This window comes from Ochotona princeps, chromosome 3 (genome assembly GCF_030435755.1).
Source record: "Ochotona princeps isolate mOchPri1 chromosome 3, mOchPri1.hap1, whole genome shotgun sequence".
Taxonomy (NCBI): domain Eukaryota; kingdom Metazoa; phylum Chordata; class Mammalia; order Lagomorpha; family Ochotonidae; genus Ochotona; species Ochotona princeps.
The window spans coordinates 13,434,019-13,455,345 of NC_080834.1; the positions used below are offsets into that span (position 1 = coordinate 13,434,019).

General features: G+C 46.0%; 2 protein-coding genes across 2 annotated transcripts in view; one reads left to right on the forward strand and one right to left on the reverse strand.

The window, feature by feature from the left end:
- ARHGEF26 (Rho guanine nucleotide exchange factor 26) overlaps positions 1-11,239 on the forward strand; it is a 113,829-nt gene extending 102,590 nt beyond the window's left edge. Inside the window, exons 12-14 of the mRNA XM_004598087.3 lie at positions 9,561-9,628; positions 10,252-10,356; positions 11,024-11,239. Of these exons, the coding sequence (XP_004598144.2) occupies positions 9,561-9,628; positions 10,252-10,356; positions 11,024-11,166 (316 nt within the window). The 3' untranslated portion in view covers positions 11,167-11,239. The remainder of the gene's footprint in view (positions 1-9,560; positions 9,629-10,251; positions 10,357-11,023) is intronic.
- A 5,613-nt stretch (positions 11,240-16,852) lies between these two features.
- Positions 16,853-21,327, reverse strand: part of DHX36 (DEAH-box helicase 36) — a 35,460-nt gene continuing 30,985 nt past the window's right edge. Inside the window, exons 23-25 of the mRNA XM_058661465.1 lie at positions 20,043-20,163; positions 17,871-18,023; positions 16,853-17,374 (exon numbers count right to left, since the gene is read on the reverse strand). Coding sequence (XP_058517448.1) covers positions 17,189-17,374; positions 17,871-18,023; positions 20,043-20,163 — 460 coding nt within the window. The 3' untranslated portion in view covers positions 16,853-17,188. The remainder of the gene's footprint in view (positions 17,375-17,870; positions 18,024-20,042; positions 20,164-21,327) is intronic.

The window sequence follows — 21,327 nt, forward strand, 5'->3', positions numbered from 1 at the left end:
CTTGGGAAAATCTTTCAAAATAGAGACTTATTTTTTATTATTGTTAGAAAGTCAGATTTACAGAGAGGAGAGACAGAAAGATCTTCCATCCCATGATTCACTCCCCAAGCAGCCACAGCAACTGGGGCTGAGTCGATCTGAAGCCAGGAGCCAGGAACTTCTTCCGGATCTCCCATGCAAATGCAGGGTCCCAAGGCTTTGGGCTGTCCTCTCCCAGGCCACAGGGAAATGGAATGGAAGTGGAGCATCCAGGACATGAATTGTCACCCACATGGGATATTGGCACATGCAAGGTGAGGATTTAGCCACTAGGCTACTGTGCTGGGCTCAGAGCTTGAGACAATCTTCAACACTTGGGAGATTAGCCCTTGTCTAGAAACCATCGAGAATTCTCAGAAACCACGTTAGTGGTGACAGTGTGTCTTCCTTTGCTGATCATTTTCAAGAATTGTGTATTCTTCTTTGAGGCCTTACCAACACATCAGAACTTGCCTGTTTCCTTGTTACTGATGTAATGTTGGCTACGTATGTTTTAGACTCTTCCAAGGAGTGAAGTTGCATGTCTTTCTACTCCAGAGTCTCCCTCCCCTGGGTACTGTGTAGTTAAAATTGTTCCACCCCTTTGCATTTGGTTCTTACTGTGGACTAACTGACTGTACATTTCCTCAACCAACCATGTTCTCAGAGTATTCAGTCATATCACAGTAAAACCATGGCATGACTCATATTTGTAGTTCTGTAATAGCAAGAGAACATTCCAGAAGGGCCAGGAGCGCGAAGGTCCCTGTGGGTACAAAAGGAGTGAATCTCATTCTCTTTGCTCATCCTCTCTGGCCTTTAGTTACAGCTGAGAAGCAAATAAATGATCAATGCTTATGCAACATGAAACAGCATTGCTGTTGAAATACACTACATTGCAACCAAAGAGGCAATTTCCTTGAAAAAATAATCCTTCTCTTTAAAAGCCTAGCAGATAGCTATTTGCCGCACTTGGACACCTGAAGGTCAGCTGTGGGTCACCAGGTATTGAACCATCAAGGTTTTGCTTTGTGTTCAGTACATTCTCCTGCTGAGACCTGTGAAATGCATGGATGAATATATGTGCTTTGAGCTCTCATTTATGATTCTTGGTGATTGTTGGGGGGCTGATATGGTCCATCATTAATCTAGTTGAGAAAACAAGGTTTTCACTGCCACTGTGTACTGACGGAAGTGCAGAGCTGTAAACCGTCATATGTGTGTAGATTTACATATGTGTGTATATGATGATGATGTGTGTGTGTGTGTGTGTGTGTGTGTATCGCCTTTGGACGCTTATTCCTTGACCTGAAAAAGAATGGGGTTCACACCTAAATGTTTACTTTCTTTGAGAACATGTTGTCAGTTAAGTGTATTCCTGGGAATATACCAAATATAAAGTGAATCCTAGGAGAAGTTCAGCTGTTTGGCACAAGGAGAGTTCAGCTTCCTAAGAGTGAAATTGTGGAAGAGCAGATCAGTGGCCTTGGTTTCAGAAGGAATGCAGACATGCTTACCCAGAGGACGCGGGGCAGATACTGGGTGAGTTTCTGGAGTGTACCAGGCTCTGAGCTGGCTGCACAGCGTGAAGAAGGAAGCCAGGGTACTTCCAGGGAAGGAAGGATGTTCAGCACTTAGGGAAGTGGACGGGTGAGGTGACCCATGCACCCTGGCTTTCAAGGATCAATCACTCAAGTTTATGTATTTTCTGGAAAAATTATGAGCAACACCATTTTCAATCCTCAGAAGTGTTCAAACCATCAAATATATGCTGACCCTAATGGCATGCTGATGTACAATTTTGATAATACGAATGTTATAAAATATACATATGTATGATTATACATATATAGCCCAGTTCCCTCATTATTTCTCTGATGGGAACTAAGACTTACAGAGAGAGACAAGGTTATTGGCTTAAAATCACGCAGGGAGTCGTGTCCGCAACTGGAGCTGGAGCTCCCTGACAGGGAACACTCTTGGAGCCATGGTTAATGGTCCTGAGAGGCTGCCCAGCGGTTGGCGATACCACCTCTGCCTCGAGTTACCTTTCTCGGCATCTCTGCTTTGCTCCCTGGTTTGCCTGCGACTGTGACCATGTCTTCCATCCAGGCTGGATCCAGTCTTCGCCGCGTCCTAACACGCAGGACTGTGGAAGCAGAACTGTGAAAGCCTTTCAAGTTCTCCAGCGTGGAGACCTGGTATCACTGTTGATGCCCGCGCTACCTGTGCCCAAGTCTGTCGTATCTTCCCCCATATCCGCTCCACGAGCTCCTCAGGAGTAGCCGCACCACACCCCGTTTGCGCCCCTGGGAGGGTCCTACAATTCTCCTCTCCCATCAGTCCTGCGCTGGCCCAGTCTCGGGGCATTCCTTCCTGCTGTTGCTTTGTACAACGCAGCTTCCCAGAAAGTATTTTTGGGAAGACTTCAAATTGATAAAATGAGCTTTGCTATGACCAGGACAAGGTAGAATACTCCTGAGGGAAGTACTGCTTCCTGTCAGTCTCTGTTCGCTGCTCTTTGGTTGGAGTCAGCTTTCCCCAAATTCCATTTATGTTCTCAACTTTTGCTCTTAAGAATGTGGTGCAGCTTTTTTTAGAGTATGCATCCAAGCCATGTTTACTGCTTTGTGTGTCTCTGCCGGTTATAAATCTTGAGTCATTGTGTTGCTAATGAGACAATAGTCTGTGAAAACTACAAAAGCTTACCCTTCACAGAAGCTCAAAAGGAGAATGTTTTACCACTGTCATGTCTTTTCCCTCCGGGCCTTTCCAGAGCAGTGTGGGAGCCAGGGAGCCGCATTGTCTGCGTGGCTGGAATGCAGGGCAGACAGCAGCTGCTGGCACAGACCACAGGGCGAGCGCATCCTTGGGGCTCTGTATTCACAGCGGAATTTGGGTGTCATTCAGGTCCAGTGTGGACAGTGAAAAACAGCGTGTTAGATGTGTTCATGGATGAATGCAAGTTTTCTCTATATCATATAAACTATAGGATATGATCATAGACCATCGTCAAAGATCTGATTGTCACACAGCTAAAATCCTAATGAACATGGCTGGCGCTGTCAGCCATCCGGACAGCCAGTTCTGGGCTCCTGATAAAGGGGCATTGTTTGCAGGAAGTCTCTGCAGTCTTCCTGTCCAGTTAATGATTTAATTAGCAACAGGAAGTAAATGGGGCGGAATGAAATTAGAAATGGTATCTCTGATATAATCATATACTTCCATCCTTTGACAAGAGTCACACTATAGGGAGCCTCTTGTGGAGAAATGTGTTTATTTCAGGTCACAGTGTTTGTATTTCGTTGCTGAGTCTGGAATCTGAATGTGAGGATTGTTCACATTTCTCTGGTGTCTCCTAGGGTACTCGTTTTTCGTCGTCCTTATCATCGACTTCCATTGGGTTGATGGACAGAAAGGAGCGGTGTGGGCCTTTGGTCAGTGAGAAAACAGACAATTGACCTGATTCAGGTTAATTAGGAATTACAGCCTAGACTTTGGCTCTCATCAGTTACATGTTTTGACAAAAAAGAAGTAATTAACTACTTAACTCTTTTTAGCACATTAGGGATATTTGTTGATTCCCAGTTTTATGAGGTTTTATCTTAAAATATTTGCAGGGACAAATTTTGACCTTGTGGGTTTCCTTTCATTCTTTGCTCATCTTGTGCAGTTGAACTGAATGTGTGAGGGAATGAAGGAAAGCCACTGACTTTGCAGTGCTACTGCTTGAAGAGGCTCTCAGGGCTTCTCTCCCTGTTCAGAAGTCACAGTGATAGAATTCTGTGAAGGAATCGCAGCTGAATTTGTAGGCTACGAGGAAGGAACAGATGGGTCTGGGAAGTGGCACTGGCAGCGGAAGCCAGGAGCCTCTTCCAGGTCTCCCATGTGGGTGCAGGGTCCCGAGGCTTTGGGCCGTCCTCCACTGCTTTCCCAGGCCACAAGCAGGGAGCTGGATGGGACACGAACTAGTGCCCATCTGGGATCCCAGAGCTTGCAAGGTGAGGATCAGCTAATTGCGTCATCGCGCCCAGGCCTGGTTCTTCCTCTCACAGCGGCAGACATGCTCCCAGGGAACTGCTTGTGTCAGCACAGGATACTTCCAAGGTCTGTGTGTGTGTTTGCTTCTCTGTGCTTCTGCACGCTGCGGAGGGACCCTGTCTTATGCAGCTCGCGCCTCCAATCCAGCACAGGGCCTGGGCCACGGCAGGTGCCTAGTGGGTGTGTGTTGAAGGACGCAAAGGTCCCCCAAGTCTTGGACGTTAATACAGAGCACACACCAACTACAGCCATTCTTGTTCTGTTCCTTGGGCACAGGGACAAGTTTGCACTGGTGCGGGATACATTGTGAGTTGAGCTTGACCATTTTCTATTGTCCCTGGAGATAATGGATGCCCGTGAGTGAGCCCTGAACTTCCTGACGCTGGGTGTGTCGGTAGTATTCCTTGAAACACACAGTGTCCTCCCTGAAATGCTGCGCTTGGCACGGCCCGCGGAACCCCCAGGCGGAGGCCATGCGCTTTCAACAGTATCTAAGAGGGGGTGGGACGCACTGCACCGAAACTGCGCGGCTCCTTTCAGGGAGGGAACAAGGGCTGTCTTGTTCTGCCCTCTGAGTCCCTCTGAGCAGCCAGCGTGGCTAAGGGATGCCATTAGCATCCAGGCAGCATGCCATGGCAGGGAAGGGTTTCCTCCAGTCTGCTGGCGGCTGGCGGCTGGCGGCAGCGTGAAGCCACTGCTGAAGCCCAGGGCCACTCAGGGCCGCAGACAAGGCTTGCCTGAAAAATCCGATGCACAAGATCTGCTCGGCTGGCCCCATGCTCCGTGCTCCGGGAACGCGGCTGAACGGGCCGGGTAGAGGCACAGGTGAATTCCAGGATAGGGCTAACTCCTCCGGATATGCCACAGAGAACAGTGGGTCACTTGTACTCTCTGCCTGAGATAACTTGGTGTTCACATGGCTTAATACTTTGAAAAGTCCAGTTGAGCCTAAGTGAAATGTAGATCTTACGCTAGTGGAGATGATCTCAGGAATTTCAGTGTTTCCTAGGAGGGCATTTTAAAGGAAGTTGTGCCTTGCTTGTTCCTCATAAAATCACTGTAAACCTTTGCCTTCTGTGAAGGAGTGGCAGTGTTTGTAACAGGAAGGCGGGGCCATCATTTTCTGTTTACGCTGTGCGTTTTACTCCTTGACACGTCAGCCTGTCCTGGGCTCCCTCTCACTATACTTCCAGCAGCAGGTTTGTCTGGCAGCATACCACAGTTTCCACCCACCCTGCCTTCCCCCATGACCTTTATTCTTAATAGATTTATTTATTTACTTATTTGAAAAGCAGTGTTTACAAACAGACTGACTTTCAGAAAGACAGGTTAAACTTTTAAAAAAAAATTTTTAATATATATATATATTTAAGATTTATTTATTTTATTACAAAGTCAGATATACAGAGAGGAGGAGAGACAGAGAGAAAGATCTTCCATCCTATGATTCACTCCCCAAGTGACTGTAACAGCCAGAGCTGAGCTAATCTGAAGCCAGGAACCTGGAACCTCTTCCGGATCTCCCACGCGGGTGCAGGGTCCCAAAGCTTTGGGCCGTCCTCGACTGCTTTCCCAGGTCACAAACAGGGAGCTGGATGGGAAGTGGAGCTGCCGGGATTATAACCGACGTCCATATGGGATCCCGGCGCGTTCAAGGTGAGGACTTTAGCCGCTAGGCCACGCTGCCGGGCCCAGACAGGTTAAACTTACATCCACTGGTTCACTCCACAAATGGCCACAGTGGCCAGGACTGAGCCAATCCAAAGCCAGGAGCTGGGAGATTCTTCCAGGTCTCCCACCTTGGTGTGGAGGCCTATAGACTTTGGCTGCTATTCCCAAGCACAGTTAGCAGGGAACTGGATCAGAAGTGGGAAGCAAAGATCATGCAGCCTCACAGAAGGTGGCTTAACCCACTTAACACCATTCCCCATCCCGAAGCAAGACTTGTTAAGCCCCTGCTAAGAGTCACCACATCTTTTATTATAGACTATCTGGGAGCAGGCATGGAACATTCCAGATTTACTTCATTCTCTCAAAAAGTGTAAATTATAGTGGTAATACCTGCTTTGCAATGTTGTAAAGATTAGGTGTTATCAGCTAGTTCCTTAACACCTTACCTTGTGAGTATTTCATGATATTTGTTAGAACAACACTGATTCCTGCCCCTGAGTTAATGGCCTCTGAGAGAAGTAGGCAAGTCGATAAACGATCAGGTACAGTAGTAGGCAGTGGTCGCCATCCTTCATGTTAGCAAGTGGTGACTGAGCCCCTGTTAGATGCTGGGAAGCATTCTGGAGATAAAGTAGCATACAGGTGAGAATCCTGCCCTCAGGAGGCTTGCTGTTGACCACTTACTGTGACTGGGTCATGCCGAAGGGTGCTCTGGAGTGTGGGATACAAGTATGGGTTCACCCATCAGAGGAGGCGACCCGGGAGAGACAAGGCTCGTGTGTTCAATCTGAGTGGACATGATAAGCACAGGTAGCTGAACACGGGGGCGGGCGCTTAGTATAGTGGTTAAGATGCTTATGTTTCAAATCCAAGTGCCTGGCTTCAGTTCCAGGCTCCAACTCTAGGTACCTGCTGATGGAGACGTTAATAGGCGGTGGTGATGGCTCAGAGAGCTGGGTCCTTGCACTCATGTGTATACTCCCAGGAAATCTGGATTGAGTTCCCAACTCCCAGCCTCAGCCTCGCCCGGTCTTGGCCGTAGCAGCATTTAGGCAGTGAATCAGTGGGTGTGAGCTCTTTCCCTACGTGCCTCTTCTCTCTGCCTCTTGAAAAAAATTCCAACAATGGGGGCCAGCACAGTGGCACAGCACGCTGTCTCACCTGCAGCTCCAGCATGCTGTGTGGGAGCTAGTTCGTGTTCCAGCTGCTTCCTTTCCAGTCCAGCTCCCTGCTTGTAGCCTGAGTAGGTAGCAGAAGATGGCCCAAGTCCTTGGGCCCTTGCACCCACCTGGGAGACCTTAAAGAAAGCTCCTGGCTTCCAAACAGCCCAGCTCTAGCCCTTGCAGTTATTTGGAGGGAGGGGTGAACCAGCAGATGGAAGATCTCTCCCCATTTCTCTCTGTAACTCTGCCTTTCCAGCAGAAACAAATAAATCGTTTTTACCAAGCCAAATTGAAGAACATGTACTATTTCATTTTCTGAAGTACAAAGCAGGTGAAGGTAGTCTATGGGGACAGCAGTCGGAGCAGCAGTTGGTTCTGTGCTGGGGTTCTTGATTGGAGAGAGGCCTGGAAACTGAGCGGCCTTGATCGGGCAGCAGGTGTACACGGGTATACGTTTGTACACACTGCTAGAGTTGTCGTCACATCTAACCGGCGTTTGATGATTTTGTGTAAGATACGGAGAGAGCTTTAAAAAGCAGTAATGAGTGGTCGTCACTGGGCAAGCACGGAAGGAAGTGTGTGTTTGTGAGAAGGGCTTGGGGAAGGCCGTGGAAGGGCACGCACTGTGCAGTGCCCTAAGTCATCAGCTCTGCCTGGCACGGAGGGAGCTACATCCGGGGCTAAGGATGAAGAGACAAGCGTCCTTCGGTACAGGTTATGGTGAGAGGAAAACTTTCCAGAACATGAAGGTCTCCCTGAGGAAGGTAGAGCAGCGGAGTGAGAACTGCTGTTGGCTCTGCCCCTTGCCTTGGAACCCCATCAATCCCGGCATCCCGCAGATGGATTTGCAGAGGGTCCTGCAAAGTGGTTGGTGTCTGACATGCGCAGTGGGTTTAATGAATACTTCTTAAGAGGCTTAAAATCGCGTGTGTTATTGAATCGCAACTCTCATGCTTGATGTTCAGTATAAAACACTCGGAGAAATGGTGCTTATTGATCTGAATATTTTGTTCATTTAATCAAATAATCTATTTCATGTAATTATGGGTCTATGTAATAATGATTCTTTTGTGCTGTGTTTATTCAACCATGTTAAGAACTTCAGAACATTTTTGAAAAGGTCGAGGAGTGTGTCTCGGTACAGGTGCACTCATGTCCGGCAAGGGGTGGGACAACTCAGCACTGAAAGGCCCAGCACCCCGCCGTCTGCCCCGAGGTAGCTGGTGTGGAGAGGGAAGGACTGGCCAAAAAACGGCTGCACGAGGGATTGAAAAAAAATGAAATCAACTTTATAGCTTAACATACCAAATAGCAGGTTATGGTGTGTTAAGTATCTTTCTGTAATTATAATTTGTTCATTTATGCTGCTGTTTCTTTTTTTATGCTGACTGGAAAATTCATTGGCAAATCTATGTCAAGCTCCGTATTTATAAATTATTTAAGACAAAGTTAAAATTTGTAAAAGGTCAAAACATTCAGAATTTTAGGACAGAACTCATTCTTTTAAAAAATTTGTAACATCATAGTTATGAAAATAGCGATATGGCAAGCTATTTATTTTTAAATGATAGAAAACATTATAAAATATCTAAATCTCTGCTGCTTTAAGGAAAAGTTGGGGACGGATATTTATTGACAAATGTTTATCAAAATAGTTTCCACACTTGCCTGCACTCGCACCGTAACACGCGAGCTCACCCAGAGGTGATGGGACACAGGCGTGACAGGGACAGATGTAACAGGGAGGGTGGCAGAGAATGTTTTTTTAATTTATTTATTTAGTTGAAAACTTACAGAGAGATCTCCCATGCCCTGGCTCACTCCCCAGATGGCCACATGGCTGGAGATGGGCTGGGCTGACGCCAAGAGCCAGGAGCTGCTTTCAGAAGACCCAGCTAAGCACGAGGGTGAGGAGCTGAAGCTCCGGGACCATCCTTTTTTTTTTTTTTAATTCATTTTATTACAACCAGATACACACAGAGGAGGAGAGACAGAGAGGAAGATCTTCCGTCCGATGATCCACTCCCCAAGTGAGCCACAACGGGCCAACGCGCGCCTATCCGAAGCCGGGAACCAGGAGCCTCCTCCGGGTCTCCCACACGGGTGCAGGGTCCCAATGCATTGGGCCGTCCTCAACTGCCTTCCCAGGCCACAAGCAGGGAGCTGGATGGGAAGTGGAGCTGCCGGGACCAGAACCGGCGCCCACATGGGATCCCGGGGCATTCAAGATGAGGACTTGAGCCGCCAGGCCACGCCGCCGGGCCCTCCTGGACCATCCTTGGCTGCCTTCCCAGGCACATCGGAAGTGGAACAGCACAGAGTCCAGGATGTGCATATGGAGTGCTAGGTCCCAGTAGGTGGCATTACCCGTTATGCCACAGTATCACCCCTTTATTACATGTTATACAGTCATTAGAGACATTGCATTTAACCAGTAACTGGATTCATTCAGAATATTTCGACAGTACTTTTTCTATTTATGTTTTTATTACCTAGATTTTCATTTTGACATAACTCGCCCTTCAGAAGGGCAGCCTTAAACGCCTCTGAAACTCTCCCCATAGTTTTCTGGGTATAACTTTGGCCTTCTAGAAAGCGCTGCTTGCTTTCTAGAATGATCTTACTTTTTTATCTTGATTCTCAGCTGTCTCTGTCCTCTGTGTTTAGGAGCGAGCGAGCCCGCTGGATAACGGCCCTGGGACACAGCAGTGGCAAGCAGCCTCCTGACCGCACCTGTAAGTTCAGCCTGCTCTATCTAGAACACAGAGATGCCCTGCCCCCTGCTGGATGCTGGGTTATTAACCAATTATACCGCCAGTTTCCTCCGGAGTTCCCTCAAGTCTGGTATATTTGCAGGTGAAGGATTAGCCAATTGAGCTATCGTGCCGGCCCGCAGAGCTCCTTTTGTAAAAAGTTCGTGTGAAATAAAGTTGAAAGATTTTGGTACAAAAAGAAGTTGAAATCCTGACTCAGAGCTTCTGCGTTTGGCCGTCTCGTGTGCTCTGCTTCTGGCCAGGTGTGGGAAGCACCTGAGACGAGCCAGAGACCAGGAAGCAGTGCTGTTGTGTCATCAGATGGCTGGCTTTGCTGCATCACCCACTGCTCTTGCCTCAGTTTCCCCAGTGCTCAGCGGTGGCTTTCTGCTGCATTGTGACGTGGCCAATCGACACTGGCACCAAGGGGTTCATGTGCCATCACATAGCTCCTGCATCTGAGCTTTTAGAGATCTATAGGCAAGTCAGCGAATTGCCGAGAAAGCCTGCCTGCTTCTTGGTAGGACTCCCGGTTGCTGCTGCCCGCGCAGGGCCTCGGGCACAGGAGTGGTGGGTATGTTCAGTGTGGCCTCTTCTCCCCACAGCCCTGACCCAGGTTGAAATCATCAGGTCCTTCACTGCCAAGCAGCCGGACGAGCTCTCGCTGCAGGTGGCAGACGTCGTCCTCATCTACCAGCGCGTCAGTGACGGTGAGTGCCGTCCTTCTGGCCCTCGGCGTGCTGTGAGCTGCGCAGCCTCGCTCGGACACCAGTGCCTAGTCCATGTCCTGCCTTCTGTCTCCAAGGTCAATTTTGCATCTTCTCTGTCCTTATCCCTTTTCCTCCTCCAAGATGCCACTTGCTGTGTTGGGCTTCTCAGAGATTCCAAGCACTTGGACACATTTGAAACTGCTGTCCCGACAGCCTCCCGGCATGCCTTTTGCTCGCTCTCTTCACGTACGTCTGTCTGCACTTGAATTTGTCTGTGTTTCTGTTTTGAATAAGAATGCAGCTGCAGGATTTGCTACTGAAAGAGAACCAGGAGTGTTTTCCTGCCTTTGCAGTCCCCTGGTAACCTACTGTCAGCTCCAAAGGTTCTTCATTTCTTCCAAAACCAGATCGTCTTTCCTCTGCCCTCACCTTCAGAAGCTCTGTCACAGCTGGGTCCAAACTCAGACACCCTCTCAGCCTTCTCTCCTCAGGGCCCATTCATTGCCCCGGGGCCTCTGTCCTCTGTCCCACCTCTAACTTCTCACCCGCCATTTTCCATGGCATCCACATTGGCGAGGGAGGTTCTTGGGTGCTCCTCGGAGCCTGGCCCCCGCAAGGACTGCCGAATGTTCCTGTTGCTCCATGTGGACCCTGTTCCTCCTTGCAGGCTGGTACGAGGGGGAGCGACTTCGAGATGGAGAAAGGGGCTGGTTTCCAATGGAGTGCGCCAAGGAGATCACGTGCCAGGCTACCATTGACAAGAACGTGGAGAGAATGGGCCGTCTGCTAGGCCTGGAGACCAACGTGTAGCCTCTCACTGCCATGACCTTGTTTCTGCGAGATTTGCACGACATGTTGATGGGCTGTGTTGGTGTCATTCTTCATTTCATCACAATCTATTTAATTAAAAGGATGGAAACACTTGCCTTCAAGCTTGCCAGGTTGTTCTGCTCTCTTGGAAAAACAGATATTGGATGCAGCCAATCATATAGCTCAGTTCTTACATAACCACCCCTTGCGAACTTCTTAGTCCACGAGAAGTTCACGTCAGGGAACAGACTGTCTCAGCACCTTTCAGTGTCATTGTGTCCTGGCACAGACCTGTGCCCCAGGCGCTGTGTCCTGATGTGCGTCCTCACATCGCTGAAATGGCCCTGTCTGTGCAGCTCCTCTATGTGACTCTCCCAGTGTTAGCAACATGTTCTGTCTTTAAGGAATTTTCTGCTTTGTAAATATTTTTTTCCTGGTTCTTAGTTTTTACATGTTAATTTCAAAAGGAGCTGGTAGCATTCAAAAGATGAGCTGTCATCTTTTTCTCAACTTCTTCCCAGGAAAGGGAAATTGACACTTGAATTGCCACCTTTTCCTTGTGAGAAGGGAAGGTGGGAGCCTTACTTTAGGATTTTGCCAAGAATTCCATTTCACTCAATATTGGTATTAGATAAGCACAGCTTTTTAAACCTAAGCTACTTTAAATCATATGCAATGTAGATGGTTGACATGTGTGAGGAGATCCTGAGTATAGAACTAGATCCTGCTTGTTAGAAATACCCTCAAAGAAGTTGGTAACAGAAACACTGACTTGAGGCTGCTTTGCCTTGAGGAACACTTGGTTTTCCGGCTCCAGCTTCCAAACAGGGAGTTGGCTGGGACACTCAGCAACGGCTGAAGAAGGGAAAATGGTGTCAGAAAGCCATCACGGTAGCTACTTGAAACACTTGGACCTTAGTTGGAGTCTGGTCTGTTTGCACTAACGTCCCTGCTTGCTGGACTCAACGTCTCCTCTCACTGGGAGTTTCCACAGAGGGTTTTTTTCTTCCTTCTGCTATTGCAAGGAGAGTGAAGAGAGGTCATGAGAGCGTACAATGGAGAGGGGTAACTGATCTTACTGGCAGCTATGTTCCCTCCCCGTCCTCCTCGACAGAGGGACAAAAGCTAGAACATGGACGCCACCGGAGCGCTCAGCTCTCTGTGACGTGTCCCAGCCTCTAGGCGATAGCCAAGCAGCACAGTTAGTGACAGAAGCCCGGTGTGGGGGCACCAGGATCTTGTCACCTTTGGAACGCTGGTTTTTACCTGTGTACAATTGTGGCTGTAGAAGACATTCCAGGCCCCAAGTTTCTTGTGGTCGGAGCAAGTTATGTCAATGACCTCGTAGTGCTAAACCAGTAACAACAGACAGCTTGGGATTGACAGCACCACAAGGTCCTCTTCAGTGACGTCACCAACTTTCTAGAGGATCGGCTACAAGTTGTAATTTAATGTCTTTTTTTTTTTTTTAAAGAAAGCTAAATTCGTTGCTTGCAGGGGATCATTTTGTATTGTTTTTGCTAATACCCAGCTGAAGCTAAAAAGCGACCATGTGAACCCTGTGAATTAACTTATAAGTAGAAATGTTAAGCGATTTAGAAAGTTACACATCTTATAAAATCAAAGCCTTATTTAGCAAGTAGCTTAACACGTTCTTAAAATGCTGTAATACAGCCGGGATTTAACACATGCAGTGTTTCATTTCAACTGAGAATGGTTTTGAACAGGATACAGTGTTTTTTCAAACCTAGTCCAGTTTCTACGAATACCTATTCTGAACTGTACAGGGACCTTGCTTGGGAAGAAAACGATGTTCATTTTTGTCCCGATAAATTGTACACTTTTGGAAATATATGTGAATTTATAAAGATTTTGTATATATTCGTCCTGTTGTGCTGGTGTGTTTTTATTTACTGTAGACTTTCAGTTACGTACATACTTGAATTACCTCTATGGCCAATCGGACTTCCGTTCCAAAGGCATTTGTGCCTAACATCGAGGGGAATGTGTTTCCTCTTAGGTGGGTGTCACCTGCCCTAGACTAGTTTGTTTTAAAAGACGGGCTGTGCTGTTTCTTAACTCCAGTAGCCGTGGACCTGCAGACTGGCTCCTCTCTAATATTTTGGCCACCCAGGATCTGCTTGTACAATTTCACCTCTTGATGCAAGGTGAAGAATGATGTCTCTATTAGTTTTCCTTGCTGCATGACACATTACTCCAAGCTTCAAGGCTTACCACTAAGTGTTGTGTCACAGTTCCGTAGTGAGAGGCACAGGATAGAATGTGTATTTGCAGCCTTGCATCACTGACCGGAAGTGTCGGCAAGGTCCTGTCCCACCTGAAGCCTGGTGTCTGGTTGCAGGCCCGTTCCTGGTGTTGGGAGGACTCTTGCTTGGTGGCCATCCCGGTGGCCTGAGGTTCCTCTTCTCTTGCTGCTCAGCAGGGCTGCTCGCAGCTTCCAGAGAGCATTCCTGCCATCAGGCTGCTTCGTCATCAAGACAGCAGTGGCACCTCCACACACGTGGAATCTCCATGATTCGTTCAGGCACTGATGGCAAGAGGTGGGGTTGCACTAGAGAAGGCAAGCCTCTATCAGAATGTCTGGGTGGGAGTCCTCACTGCTTCGGACTCAGCTTCCTGCTAACGGGCCTGCTGGGAGGCAGAGGCTGATGACCCAGGGTGCATTGGTTCCAGCCACCCACACGGGAGATGATTGAGTTCCAGGCTTGGCTTCACCTCGGCCCAGCCGTGAGCTGTTGCAGACATTTAAGTAGTGAACCAGCAAGATGGAAGATGCCTGTGTCTGAATCTGCCTTTGTTGCTGTACCTTTCAAGTAAACAATAAACAAGCAAATAAAAAAAGAAGTGCTGTAAGTAGCTTAGCCTTGTGGGACAATCTTCCTCTTTTTCAACTCAGATTTCACTGATCTGGTACTCTTCATTAGTTTTGCAAAATCCCTTTGTCAAGCAACATGAAATAATCAGGGCTGGAGATGGTGGGAGACATCTAGGCTTCCGGCTACAGCATCCTCTATGAAACCCTTCAATCCGAGTTTCCCAGTATCTTGCAGGGAAGGCACAGCCATGACGCAGCAAGCACCAATCAGATGCGTCTGTTAGGACACACCAGTCGTCTTTGCTGGATCTTTCCTGAAGCTGGAGCTAGAAGGGCGTGGGGACAGGGAGGAGCACCATCTTGAAGTGACAGGACGAGCGACCCCTGGCTCCACCCCTTCTCCCACATTGCCGCCTGCCACAGCGGTCCCTGTGACAGATGGGGCTCCCAAGAGGCTGACTCAGCAGGAGGATGAGCCTGAAAGGCTCTCTGAGCCTCAGCATATTTATAGCCAATCAGAAGTAAAAACATCTCTGGAGGGTATTGGCAGCATCAGTGACTTACAAAGGTAATCACCAAGGTTCACCAAACACTTGAAATATAGATTTTGATATCTCCCCCCAAAAGAAAAAAGCATACACACACACACCAGGATGCTAGATACTAAAATTGGCAGATAAAGATGGTAAAATGATTGTTTTGCTCATGGAGATAAAGACCGACTTTTAAAATGTAATACGTAACAACTATAAAAAGTGACAATGAAGAAAAAAGAAATCTCAGCTAGCAATGATGAAACCCAGGTCCAGTAGGGTGGTGTAACAAGCTCATCTGCCTGCACCACTGGCATCCCATATGAGCACTGGTTCGACTCCCAGCTGCTCCAGTTCTGATCCAGCTCTGTATTTGTGACTTGAGAAGACAGCAGAAGAAGGTCCAAGTCCTTGGGCCCCTGCACCCATGTCAGACACCCGGAATGAAACTCCTGGATGCCAGCTTGTGATTGGTCAGCCATTGCCGACTTCTGGGGAATGAACCAGTGGGTGGAAGATTCTCTGGCATTCTTCTCAAAGAGTTAATCTCTGTATTTCTCATACTAGTAATAAGTTAAATATATTTTCCTCCTTAATATCTTGTTCTTAAAAGAACATTGAAGAAATAGTATGGATTTTGACATGCATTTTTCACTGAGTAATGCCATACTTTATGAACAATAACCAGAACATAAATAGCATCTTTAAGATTTCTATCTTGATCCCTGGTAGTACAGAAAACATAACCTGGATTAACTGTTCCAAGTTAAAGTAACTAATGGCTGTGAATACTTGACCTTTTTATTCTTCTGGAATACTTTTTCCACTCATTTGGGGTTTAATAATTGGTTTGCGCATATTAAGTCAACTAATACATCTTTTTTCACAGAATCCTTAAATCTTTTCTCCCAAGACCATTTGGCCAACTGTGTCAATTCAAAATGGGAAAAACAAGCGCAGACATAATCATTTACCAGAGCAAACGGCAGCGACAGTGACTTGGCTTTAAGGGCAAAGCTAGTGTGCCCAACTACTGTGAGATGAATCAATGTAAGAACGCAGCCCGAGGCCGACTGCTCTGGGGAGCTTAGTCAAGAGAGCACATGAAGGACACACACGCCGCTGTCCTGGACGCAGCGATGGCTGACGGCACCCTCAGAAGTGGAGATGCAGAAGCCCTGGTGTTCAGACCATCACAGCACTCCGCACGTTCTGGTCCTCACACAATACTTTCACTCCTTTGGTTTCCTTGACATTTACTGGAAGGCACAGTAAAATTTTCATCTTCTGGGTGCAGCAAAATCAATGCTTTTCCAATGCTTTGTTTTTGCACTATTTCCAGTAGTACCACTGTCACATTAAAAAAAAAATCAGTTGTAATGGTCAAAACTGTCATATTGCAAAATAAATGGCATAAAGGACTCAGCAAATAACATTCAGTGATGGGCACTATGTATTTCAATAAACACACTACCAAATTCAAAATATCCTGCTCAAGTAGCATAGAAACAAAGGCTGTGCTTGCTCTGTCAAAGCTGATAAATACGGCAGCTCTGTAATTTTAGCCGTAGCTCATCGGCATGATCGAGGGTTCTGGTAAGTTCCATTCTTCCATCCGAGTAGCAGGCTATCATCACAGACTGGCTGCAGCAATTCCTAACAGCAGATTCAGAAATGACAATGTATGAACAAGGAGCGGAGCTTCAGCCCGAGTCGGCTGGTGAGGGAACCTTCCAGCACAGCCCTGGAGACCACAGGCCCCAGCACTCAGAAAACGCATACAGTGCATGCGGTCCCCCTAGTTTTTACTGGCTAATAAAGCAGCAGTGAAAAAGAAACAAAATGGGTTGCTATACTCACTCCCTCGACCCCAAATTAGGGACAAATGAGCAAGATACTATGCATCTATGATGTGCCAAGCTCTAGGCTAGTGTTTCACAGGCATTAATATATTGAACCTTCATATTTTGCATCTGTATTTTACAGATTAAGGAAATACAGAAAGAGAAAATGAACTTGCTCAAGACATGCAGCCAAAGAAGCGGAAACTGGAGTTTTGGAAATCAGGCATCAAGCTCAGCAGCCTCGTTATGCCTCACAGAGGTATATATATTATCTTCAAAAAAATTAAAAACATTAAATAAAGTGATAGAGATGTAGAAACCAAGTCAAGAAGTTAGCTGATTTATACATTGTCCATTTTATTAAATATTGGGGTTTCTTACAACAAATTAACTTACTTCTGGTTTTGGTCTCACTTAAAAATGAAGCTGCATTCAAATTCTTACTTGACACTGGCTTTTCATTACCCATTCTGTTTCACTGGCTTTAAACTCCTTAATTATGGCATATCAATTTTATATAACAAAACAAAGGAATTTATGAAGTACAATACTCCTGTATAAGAACACTCAAAATTTTGGACATAACTCCCAAAAGGCGTATTATTGGAGAACATACTGGCTGAATGGTATATTTATAATAGCTACAGATAACACCACTAAGTCATGCACATTACGTCTTTACAAGTACTCCAGATTTTTCTACCTTACACACAAAAATCAATGTGTCCCCCAGTTTGCCATCTAGCCAAAAATTAATTCTGATGGAAGAGTGGGTGTGAAACAGGCTGTCAGAGTCCCAGCAGGGGCCGTCAGCTGCAGCAGCCATCCTGGCCCCGAGGAGGAAGGTTCCTGGGGACCGCCTTCTCCTGGGTCTTGATCAGGTCCGTGATGGCTGACAGCACGGCACAGTCTCTGGACTGCGTGTCCTTCCAGTCCACAGGATGAGGACTTTCGATCTTCTCTTGCAGAAGGATATCTAGTTCCTTTCTTAATTCCTAAAGTTGGAAAAATTACACATGTTCAGCAGATACACTGTAAAATGTAAGGAATGAAGTGACTTGCACAGGGAGTTTAACAAACTACTACAACACGAGTTGACACCTCGATTAGCCTGGGTATTTAGGCTATTCGGGGTGTCACCACCTCCGAAGTCACGGGTGGGTGTTTGGGCCACTCAGACACTGCCTAGGGAACCCACGTTCCAGGTGGGAGTGCCTGGTGAGTTCTGGCTCGTGTGCCTCTGATCCAGACTCCTGAGCACGTGGATTCTGGAAGGCAGCAGACCCAGCCCTGCGACCCCGACCCTTGCACGCACGCGCTGGGAACGCTGCACTGAGCACAGCGCTGCCCTGGCTGTCCAGCCATTTGGGAAGCGAACCTTATCTTCACTTGTCTTTTGAATAAAGTGAAAATAAACAGTGCCAACATCTCAAAGAAAAAAAAAAAGAGCCTACTTGCATATAGATATGAAAAGCATGCAACATTCTTCACCTTAACAAGATGGGCAATTCTTGCTGGAGACTGGAAGACAATCCATTCGTCCACAGCAATTGTTTCCTGATCGTTGTCCTTCTGGATGGAGATATCGCCTCCGAAAAACAAGAGACAGTACGGGGAAACTTCCGTGCAGTCATACAAGTATATCTGCGGCGACAAAGCACCAACTCACTGAAAGCACAGGCTTTTACACCTTCAAGTCAACTGTAACACAGTTCCTCAAACAACATAGCTGCCGGATGACAGGATCAAGACACTAATGTAAACAAAATTATTTTTATCTTTATATGTAGTGTTTGCAAAATTACCTGAGTTTTCTTTTTTTTTATTTTTTTTTTATTATTTTTAATTAATATTTAGCATTATGTGACAGTTTCATAGGCTTTGGGAATCCCCCTCCCCCTCCCCTCCCCCCTGGTGGATTCCTCCACCTTGATGCAGTATTACAGTTCAAATTCCATCAAGATTCTTTCCTTGCAAACATATACCAAGCATAGAGTCCAGCTACTTATTGTCCAGATGGGTTGAACAGTTTCTTGGGGAGACCATTTCTGGTCTGAAGTCAGAGCTGGTATAATATCATCACAGTCAATTAAGAGTCCCAATATAACATCAACAGCAATTTGCAATATTATGGAATGGACATAGTTTTGAGTAACCAGTATGTTAAAGAAAAAAAAAAAAAAACAATAAAAAAAAAAAAAAAGAACAAAATAACAAAAAAACAAGTCCTAACCACAACCTATGATTAGCTCATTGACATCTCAATTTTAGTTTATATACAGGACCGGACCGGCTGCTATATACCCCGAAAAGGCCACAGGGTACCATTCAGCTGTCTCATGTCTATTTCATTTTAGTATTTAGCCATTTGTTGTGTTGAAGTATAATTTTGTTGATCTTGGGAGATTTGGGGATAATCCAAAAGTGTAAAACCTACTATACCCTCAATACGCTATGGTAACCGGTAATGGGGAGGGAGTGCAGGGAAATCTTTCAAGACCATAAAAAGAGTGAGAGAAAAAAAAGTACAATATAGCTTATCAAGGTCAAATCTGGTATTTCATAGACAGCAGACTCAATGCGGCACTAAACAACAATAAAACTACTATACCAATGCATGAAGGGGGAATCGGGTGCGATCCTGACAACCTCTTAACAGGAGGTCATGTGCGTGGAGCAGAGGGGGGCACTCCAGAGTGGAGCAGGTGGTAAGGAGGAAGCTTGGATCCCAACCATGAAGACTCCCAGACCTTCACCACAAACTATTAATATGAGCAACAAGGACTATACCCCAACTGCCAAGGAGGCCACAGGGAATTGGATGCCCTCGGAGGCCGAGTACTCTGAGGTCACCCACCCCCAACAGGAGCTTCCGCAGGGAATGGAAGAAGTCCAAACACTACCGTGCAGAAACCAACGTCATCGGAACAACAACCAGAAACCCTGAGCGGTCCGCAGAAACAGAAGAACAATTAATGTCCTTCAGGACCAGGGAGGAGAGCTTTCTCTGGTCCGAGCCTGGCTCCACCTCTGGACCCCCGCCCTCCCTCGCAATGACCATCGGGATCGCTTCGAAAACCCCTCATAGCAAACAAACAATCATACAAACTAAAAAAAACCTAAAATAAATAGACAAACAACAGAAAGTAGAGCTTGAAATCTGACAGGAAAAAGCTGGCATGGATTGGCTCATGCCTTGCTGGGTGGGACACAAAGATTGGTCACTCCTCACCATGGTGTTGAGGATTTCCCTGCACAACCCCCACCCCCCAAAAAAAAAAAATATTCTGCACCTTAAATGTCGACAAATTACCTGAGTTTTCTACAGAGAACACTATAAACCGAATCATATTTCGCCTTCTGCAAAACTCTGATAACTCTGATAAGGACAGGTCAATAAAACCCTTCATACAGAACAAACTATACATCAAAAAATGCCAGCATTTCTTAAAAGCAGGCTCTGAAGAAAAGTATGCAAATAAAGTGTAGCAACTGCCGAATTAACTAAAATACAAATATTTCTTAAGACAGAGTCGCATTCTAAAAATATAGCCATTCTTTAAGAAAAAAAAAGTGATTTCAAGATAGAGGGAACATAAAATATAGCTATAAAAACATAAAAAGCCTGCCGTTCAGACCCAGTTAGTTGCACTGTTGACTCACACTGCTCGTTCTCATCTTCAGGTGATAGATAAGCCAGTTGTACTGAAAGTCTGTCTGCTCCACATTAACAGACTTGGGATGAAGAGCAACCAAGCCATCAGTTTTTGTGTACACTTTCACCCTTAAGAACAACAAAAAAAGTTAAAATACAATTCGTTAGATCTGTTACAAATCTTCTAGAGGAACTGATTTACTTGTTTTCTCCAAAATTAAAAGCACTTATTCAAAACGTAAGTCCAAATCTAGAAAAACGTCACAAATGAGTCCATTTTTATTAATGCCAATTAAATAAATATACTCTAAAATTGCATAACTAAATCTTATTACAGGTATGCACATTAGAAAAGACAACAGAATATTCCTTTATTATATGCCAGTATATTTATTTAATTGAAGGATAAAGAACCAAAGAAATATCTGAAATGATCAAGTAATTTTATTGTACCAAACATTTGCTTTAACAATCATGATACTGACTTTTTAAAAAATCCTAATTTTCAGACAGGGTAGGTACTCAGATGCATATAAATCAAGAACTGTGTTTAAAAGTAATTTTGATAAGGAGAGAGGATATGAGGGTACGGAGAGAGGATAAGAAGGGGGGCAGCTGGAGCTGAATGTGTGGAGAGCTCTGACATAGGACAGGGTGGCGCAGACAAGTGGGAAGGGAAAACTGCCAGGTGAGGTGATCAGCACTCCCTGGAGGCCACTGGTGGGAGGCAGGTGCCATGCAGAAAAGGAAAAACTGCTGAAAACTTCCAAGGCTGTAGCGAGGATGTGGGGAAAAAGGAACCTTCTCCATTGCTGGTGGGACTGCAGGCTGGTACAGCCAGCAAGGGATGTGACACATGAGAAAGCAACCTGTCTCCCCGTTCTTCACTGCAGCACAAGCAACAACTGCAAAACCAAGAAACAACCTAGATGCTCATTTAAAGAGGAACGGATAAAGAAACTGTGCTCCATCTACTCAGCTATTAAAAAGAATGAAATTCTATCACTGCCATCCAAATGGGCCTAAGCGGAGACCACTGTGCTACGGAAAATGAGCCAATCCCCAAATGACAGATATCATAAGTTTGCTCTAACACAACTTCCATTGAAAATACGAAACAGAAAATAAAAGAGAATCAACACACATATGTAACCTTACAAGCAAAATATGTGACGGAGACCAGAGTATACTAAGGAAAGGAAACTCCCAATAAAACTTCTAAATATACCTAGGCAACAAAAAATTACAATTCTTGTTTTTTTTTAAAAGACTTATTTATTTTTATTGGAAAGT